General features: G+C 41.3%; 1 protein-coding gene across 1 annotated transcript in view; it reads right to left on the bottom strand.

Moving 5' to 3' along the window:
• Nucleotides 1–6,008: 6,008 nt before the first annotated feature.
• Nucleotides 6,009–8,172, bottom strand: part of Oseg1 (intraflagellar transport protein Oseg1) — an 86,447-nt gene continuing 84,283 nt past the window's right edge. Inside the window, exons 26-27 of the mRNA XM_080281834.1 lie at nt 7,501–7,662; nt 6,009–6,310 (exon numbers count right to left, since the gene is read on the bottom strand). Coding sequence (XP_080137960.1) covers nt 6,212–6,310; nt 7,501–7,662 — 261 coding nt within the window. The 3' untranslated portion in view covers nt 6,009–6,211. The remainder of the gene's footprint in view (nt 6,311–7,500; nt 7,663–8,172) is intronic.

The raw sequence follows: 8,172 nt of genomic DNA, 5'->3' as shown, positions 1-8,172 counted from the left end.
TTCTGGGGCAAATTACAGTTTGAGTGGGAGAGTTACACAAGTCTACTCATAGAGAGTTGCGCTGCGGAGAACACCACCAAGTTCGACCTGGATCTGAAGCGATTGGAGGTGAGACATTGTAAAATGTGTGTGTGTGATGCATGTATTACTTTTTTCTGGATATTACCTAACCCTTATAATACTGGGAATATGGTTATGACTGTGAACATGATGGTGGTGGTGATGATAATGATAATGATGAGAATATGTTGATGATGATAATGATAATAAGGCTGCTGATGATCATTATAATAATACTGTACTTCTCTCTCTTTCTCTCTCTCAGGTACAGTTTGACAACCTAAACAAAGGAACAGACCAAGGCCAACTAGTCAATATCGTCCTCTCCTCCTTCGGTAATGATATAGTGGACTACCTGGAGCTCCTCTTAACTACGTCCCTCCATTCGGTGGCCGACAGTACTTTCATTCATCTGATCAACAACGCTTTAAACTGCGTACACACAGAGGAAAGCCCAGTGAAACCCTCTGATGTTAAAAATTTGGTTTGGGATCTTTTGAGGGCACTCATTAAGCCACTGCATATCAAGGTGTAGCATGGGAGAATACAGAGATGGGATGTTAGTTGGTGCTTTGGGATAGTGGTGTGTGTGTGTGTGTGTGTGTGTGTGTGTGTGTGTGTGTGTGTGTGTGTGTGTGTGTGTGTGTGTGTGTGTGTGTGTGTGTGTGTGTGTGTGTGTGTGTGTGTGTGTGTGTGTGTGTGTGTGTGTGTGTGTGTGTGTGTGTGTGTGTGTGTGTGTGTGTGTGTGTGTGTGTGTGTGTGTGTGTGTGTGTGTGTGTGTGTGTGTGTGTGTGTGTGTGTGTGTGTGTGTGTGTGTGTGTGTGTGTGTGTGTGTGTGTGTGTGTGTGTGTGTGTGTGTGTGTGTGTGTGTGTGTGTGTGTGTGTGTGTGTGTGTGTGTGTGTGTGTGTGTGTGTGTGTGTGTGTGTGTGTGTGTGTGTGTGTGTGTGTGTGTGTGTGTGTGTGTGTGTGTGTGTGTGTGTGTGTGTGTGTGTGTGTGTGTGTGTGTGTGTGTGTGTGTGTGTGTGTGTGTGTGTGTGTGTGTGTGTGTGTGTGTGTGTGTGTGTGTGTGTGTGTGTGTGTGTGTGTGTGTGTGTGTGTGTGTGTGTGTGTGTGTGTGTGTGTGTGTGTGTGTGTGTGTGTGTGTGTGTGTGTGTGTGTGTGTGTGTGTGTGTGTGTGTGTGTGTGTGTGTGTGTGTGTGTGTGTGTGTGTGTGTGTGTGTGTGTGTGTGTGTGTGTGTGTGTGTGTGTGTGTGTGTGTGTGTGTGTGTGTGTGTGTGTGTGTGTGTGTGTGTGTGTGTGTGTGTGTGTGTGTGTGAGAGAGAGAGAGAGAGAGAGAGAGAGAGAGAGAGAGAGAGAGAGAGAATTACAGTACATAAATACTTAGTCAAACACTTGTCAAACACATAAGAAAGAAGACAGTAAGTAAGGCTAAAGTTGCCACAACTTCACTTGAGTCACCAGTAAAAAAAAAAAAAAAAGAAAAGGGAGGTGGGGGGGGGGCATTACAGGTGTTAGTTCACGCATAAAATTTCAGACATATTACAGTACACTGAATTGTGTGTTACTAAACTGTATTACTGAACTACTGCTGATTTTACAAAAAATAGTAGTATTACAGTAGTAACTTTAGTCTTGCTTTCATTACAGCAAAGTAGAATAGCAGTGTTGAAAATACTGCCAGCAAATGATGTTGAGTTCAGTGCAAACACTCATTCCTCCTTCTGGCATACTTTTCCACACTGTATGCTCTCTCCTCTGACCCCTCCTTCCTTTCAATTTGGAGATAGCATCACAACAATTTTGGCCTTAATGATAGTGGTATGTGAAACCAAGATACTGTACATATTCATTCCTTTCTATCTGGCTAAGCAATTCAGTGCACCAGAGTGTGAGCATCTGAGTGCACATGTATTCAGTTTAACGATTTAAGAATTAACTTAGAGATATAAATAAATATTGCTATGTAAGGAATAGTTACTCACTTTCGCATCCCCAAATACAGCATACACAACTTATATCCCAATCTTGCCCCATCCTTACATGGGAAAAAATATCATAATGATGACTGAACTGGTTTACAAATGTTGAGAGGATGGATCTGGGAAGGTGGGTGAGTGGGTCGACAGAGGGATACCACGAAACACATGAGACGAAGTGGTGTGTGCTCTCTTAGGTCTTGGGATATTTCTAAAGAATTGGTGCAAAACAGAGCAAGGTAAAGGTGTACTATCAGGTGAACCCACCCAACCCTTTTTATCAGAATAACGGATCTAAAACCTAAAATGAAAATGACAACACCAATGATAGCAATGATGACAGCAACACTGACAATAATGACTGACAGTGATGAGAGATCTATATAATATACTATAGCCACGGCGCATGACTCCGAAGTTGTTATTATCGTGCCCTGGCAACCTTCCATTCAAAAGTGAATCTGATTCTGCGTATGAGACGCATGTGATTCGTGTATAATATGTTCGTGTATAATAATATCCATGTATAATCATATATTATTCGTGCATAATATGAAACGAAATCAGACGCACTTTTGAATGGTGAGTTGCCAAGGTACGATATTGACACCCTCAAAGTCATGCGCCACGACTTTAGTTAATTCTAAAAACCACTAGGTAAAGCCAGAAATCCACAGTATATTGAATGTGCTCTCTGAGGGTACAATCATTGCTCACCCATATTCACAAATCTCTCAGTTATTCTTTGTCCTCTGTTTTTTTCATCTCCCACTTTACTTTCATTTTGTTTTAGTTTATTTCTTCTATATTTAAGAAGGTAACTAACATTAATCACTATAACAGGTGAATATTTTTTCAGCAAAAACAAAACCAGAGATAATGCAACTGAGGACAGTTGAAAATACCACTAGAACAAACAAAAATTAACCACACACAACTGCAGAAAGCATAGAATTGATGTCCATCTACTGTACTAGGGCCACTAAGGCCAAAAATTTTTGCCAAGTCCCAATTTTCTCATAGACCATGACATGCAATCACAAAATTTTTTATCCATGTCGCTATTTCAGTTATAGATGAGAACAGGCTTCAGATGACCCCAATAGCTGGATATAGACCTACTGCCCTTGAACCCAGACCCTGCCATCAAGATGAGATTAGGACTGTGGAGGAAATAACTTAACAACACTAGGACTAAGGAGGTTTAGCTTGGACTTTGCTGGAAGGACACAAGTCAAGAGTGAGAGGAGTGGACATGAGTTACCTGAGAGGAGTGTGTGGAGTTATGTAGTGACAAGGACAAGCAGATGAGAAAGTCTGGAAGCACTGTGGTGTTGATGTGGATGTGCTGGGAAAAGTTGCAAGTACCCTGAAACAGTTAGGAAATGTGGAGAGAATGGAGAGAGAAATAACAAGAGTGTATGTAAGTGAATTGGAGTGGGAGTTCATGATAAGGTGGAGGAACAAGGTAGCATGGAGACAATTTGTTCGAGGTCACATCATCATCATCCAACCCATTGTTGCCCCATGAGGAGCGTATAAGCCCGGGGTTAAGCAAGCTGCTCCTGACATTTAAGATGAGAATGACCAGCTTCACTCATTCCTGGGTGGCATTATGGTAATAAACCCCAACCACCCCTTGGATATAAACCTGCACAGGCTCAATCTGGCTGGAGTGCCTTAATTGCCCATTAAACCACAAAGTGCCATAATCTGGTTATATGGTTACCATCCAGCACAGTAAATGATTTCCTGGTGTACAGGAAACCATTCGGCTTGTCACTCAGTGTAGAGTCACCCGCAGACAGAATGAAAAGGAAAGAAAGAAGGAAAGAAAGACAGAAGAGGAAGAATGGAAAGAAGGAAGAGAGAAATGAGCAGTCACCTAAGAGCAGCACTACACTGAGTGAGTGGATGGTGAGCACCCCTATCTATCACTATGTTCAAAGTCACCTGCTCCAGAATTGGGCAATTGGTGAAAGATATAAAGTTATACAGACAGAAGTCATATGAGGTAGTACTACTTTCAAGCAACTCTGAACTTAGTGAGCTCCAAATATTTTCTTGTAGCCAAGGAAACGATTTCCTATGATAACCAAATGGATGCCTGGCAGTCTGGCAGGTTAAAGCTCTCCAACTGACTGTTGTCCATAAGGAGGTGCTTGGAGTTTATTACTCACATAATGTCATTCAAGGAGAAAATGACTGGTCACCCTTGCTTTACATGTTGCCCTGGACCGTACACTCCTTATGGGACAATGGGGGAAGGGATGACAGATGGATGGATGGACAAATGTTTGGTGATAAAACTACTGAAACTCTTGCTGAAGTCTTTATTACACTGTATAACTGATCACAGTCTGACAGAATATCTACAATACTGATAACTACAGTTGAAAAATAAGCCAAACATCACCATAAGAATTGCATCCAAATTTTGTTTGTCTGTATGCAGTAATTCTAAAGGACTACCAATTCTGCAGGCTCTACCTGATATGTAATGCCTACTAGTTCAAGAATTATAAGGTTGAGGTTGGCTATGTGTATGTGAAAAATTGCCAAGTGAGACAGAAGGTATAACCATGACCAATGTGAATACACAAGTGAAAATTAGAGAAATGGACTTACTACTCCTCACCCTGCCCTAGGGTGAGAAAGGATGATGATGATGATGATGATGATGATGATGATGATGATGAAGAGGACTTCACTAAGTGGGCATGGCTACTTGTGCAAATATTACAGATGACATAAGCAGAATGGGTAGAGGAGTGCTTGAGGCACCAGTGGCAGAACATAGCAAAACTCAGGCTCAGTCAAGCCAAGCATGAGTAAACTTAGAGACCCACTGCAGCAAAGTTTAAAGTTATCTGGTGGAAGGCAAGACGGACACTTAATATGGCATGCTAGAAACAAAACTGTCATAGTGAGAGACTAGTAAACAGTTTATAATTTAAACCGACAGACAAACGAGCCAGATCATCGATTGTATCATAACTTTCATAAAGGCCCCAACATACTTGTATGCCACGGTTTTGGTCACCTAATGGCAGATCTCCATGCTGCTCAGTCTCTGGCAGCCTTCCTCATTAGTGCTCATCCATGACGGCACACTCTCATTATTGGTAACATGTTTAACTAAAATACAATTACCATGCATGCATTTTTCGCTTCTTGATTAAAATGACTACATCATCCACGTTACCACAGTTACTTTCCCTTGGTAATATCCTAGGTACTCAATTTATCTACCAAACCACAAAGGGAAGATGGACACCTGAGCCAAGAGATGTCAGCTGCCCGCACCAGGATTTGAACCCTGGCACTAATGGGCCAACAACTTTGCGGTTTGCACTGATAATCACTCTGCCATCATAGCTAAAAGGTAGGAAGAAGGGAAATAAAGGCAGGTGAACAGGCAGGAGAGCAGAATGCAGGTTGTTTCCTGGTACTGCATAATGATAGGTAGGTAGACAGATACATAGGTAGGTAGGTGCTAGGCAGACAGGCAGGCAGATGACTGTAACAAGGATGAGGATGATGCAAGCACAGGAAAAACAGATGGCAACAGGAGGAGAAAGACATAATCACAAGAGTAGGTAAAAAAAGAAGAAAATTAATGAAGAAGCTACACATATGACAAGAAGGACTCTGGTAGAGCAAGAACGGCCAGGGAAAGAAAGAGAAGTCAAACTAAGCACATACACGAGACAGTTTAATAAACCACAAATTTCGCTGAATGGCATGCATATGTAATAATATTAGTCAAGCAAAAAAAGTGGATTACTGTATTTTTTAGGATGGTCTAAAAAAAGAAAATAGTCTTTGGTTTAGTTAAAGCTGTGTCTAGGTCAAAGCTTCAGTAAGCCCCTCACTACTAGGTTTTTCTCCTAAGGTGATGAAAACAATCTGACAATAGCAGCAACTAAATAAACAACTTATCAGTGCACTGAAGGGCTTAATGGAGTTTGTCTCTGACCCTTTACTACCAGGAGTTTCTTCAAAAGTGAATAAAACTGACTAGAGGTCACAAAAATATACCAATATGAATGGCAATGTCATGCTGAAAGGAATTAAGCACTGTTTTTAATATTACCTTGTGGCTAATAAGTAAATATTAACTTCTATTCTTGTCTAAAATTAACTGCTGATAAGAAGAAATGAGATGCAAGGCTCAGTCCCCTGGGTCTGGCGTATCAGCAGTGGGTGTACGGCAAAAGGGACAGTGGCCCTTCTGAAGTACTTGTAGTGTGTAGTCATCTGTGTGGAACATCTGCAAGCAGTGCAAATCAAATTTAAAATCTTGAGGAAAAAGTACAGTAGCTTTCAAACCAATTACTGTATTATCATTCATATATATGCACATACATATAAACATGCATGCAAATGCACATTTTATGCATGGACTCAAAAAGTTTTTAAGTTGATGCTGTCTACATATAGCAATGCTCTTGTTTTTTAATGTATTTATGATAATGTATTGATAAGTGCACTGACAAATGTGTGTGTAAAAATTCAAAGCTGTGCCCACATCCCGTTTTAACAAAAGTTTAGGGTGAAATTTTGTTGCCATACCCATACCAATATCTCCCCAACTTCATTACTTAATATGGAAAAAACTGTTCCAATAATCATAAACTATTTGCAATTTTTTCATTCATCATCATCATCATCCGTACCTCCTTTCCCACCCTAGGACAGGGTGAGGGGCAACAATGTCCAGACAGCCTAAGTTTGCCAAGTCCAATGGGCCATGCTTCCATTCACTCATCATTCAAGTCCCTGGAATCCTGGCTCTATCTGATACACCAAAAACATTCATCTCATTCTGTAGCTTCACTTAAACGTACAGTATCTGATAGAGTCAAATCCTTGCAAAAGCTGGAGTATTACTGTACAATCCAAAGGAAAAGCATGAATTATCAAACAGAATGATTATCAATAATTATCAAAAAAGAAAAGAAAGTCTTTCTTTCCTTCATTCATTCCATTTCCTTCTGCCTACGGGGGACTTTACACTCCCCGTTCTGTTTTTCTTTCCTTCATTCTGTCCTCTTCCTTCTGCCTATAGGTTACTCTACAATGAGTCAATGAGTGACAAGCCAAATGGTTTCCTGTACACCAGGAAACTATTTACTTTACTCAGTGTTAACCATATAACCAGATTACGGCACCTGGTGGTTTAGTGAGTAATTATGGCACTCCAATTGGATTGAGTCGGTGCAGGGGTGATTGGGGTTTACTGCTCATGTAATGCCACTCAGGGATGAGTGAGGCTGGTCACTCTCATCTTAAATGTCTGGACCAACCTGCTTAGCCCCGAGCTCCTATGCTCCAAATGGGGCAACATTGGACTGGACGATGGAGGGATGGATGGAAAAGAAAGTAGTATAGTACTGCCCACTGAAAGGTAATAACATACAAGTGTGTCCTGTACAGTAACCTACAATATATGTCACTTACTTTATTGCAATGAGGGCAGTGTGTGATAGGGACATCTGGCATGAAGTTCTTGTAGAACTGTGCTCGGAGGGGTCGAGGCCAACGACATATTATGACATCGTGGGGTTCCATGGCCACCAGTGCTACTCGTCCTACCACAACTGGCTGATATTCTGACCCCCCCTGTCATTACAGAGAGCAGATTTTTATCTAGTTTAAGTGTACTAAAAAAATTAATATGCACTATACTTACAGTACTGTACACTCACTCAACTAACTGCATTATCACAAATGACTGACCATAAGGCTAAAAAAAATCTCTTGCCACCAGCATTACTGTAATCTTTTACCATTAAACTGAAAACATTGCATTCACCATCTGGAAGGACTAAGTCTACCAAGTTAGGAAGTGTGGTCTACTGTAGCATTCACTGGACCTGGGGGTCTCTCCCAGCTGCTGGAACTGCCAAGGTTAACAGGGGCACTACTCCACAAAGTTCCAAAATGTTCTAAGTGTTCTAAAACTTAAATTGCCCATCACATTTCAATTTCAGTTCCAAAGTGAACTGAATGGCATTTACCTATATGGTGTACATTGTGGCAGTCAGTAGTATAAGGAAAAGAGGAATAGAGCGAGAAGGGCTGTGCGTGATGCTAAAGTGGCAGCAGATGAGAGGTGGGGTAGGCGGCTGA

This window comes from Coenobita brevimanus, chromosome 91 (genome assembly GCF_032717465.1).
Source record: "Coenobita brevimanus isolate Jiangsu-jjx chromosome 91, ASM3271746v2, whole genome shotgun sequence".
Lineage (NCBI taxonomy): Eukaryota > Metazoa > Arthropoda > Malacostraca > Decapoda > Coenobitidae > Coenobita > Coenobita brevimanus.
This window is presented reverse-complemented; position numbering and strand designations above follow the sequence as displayed.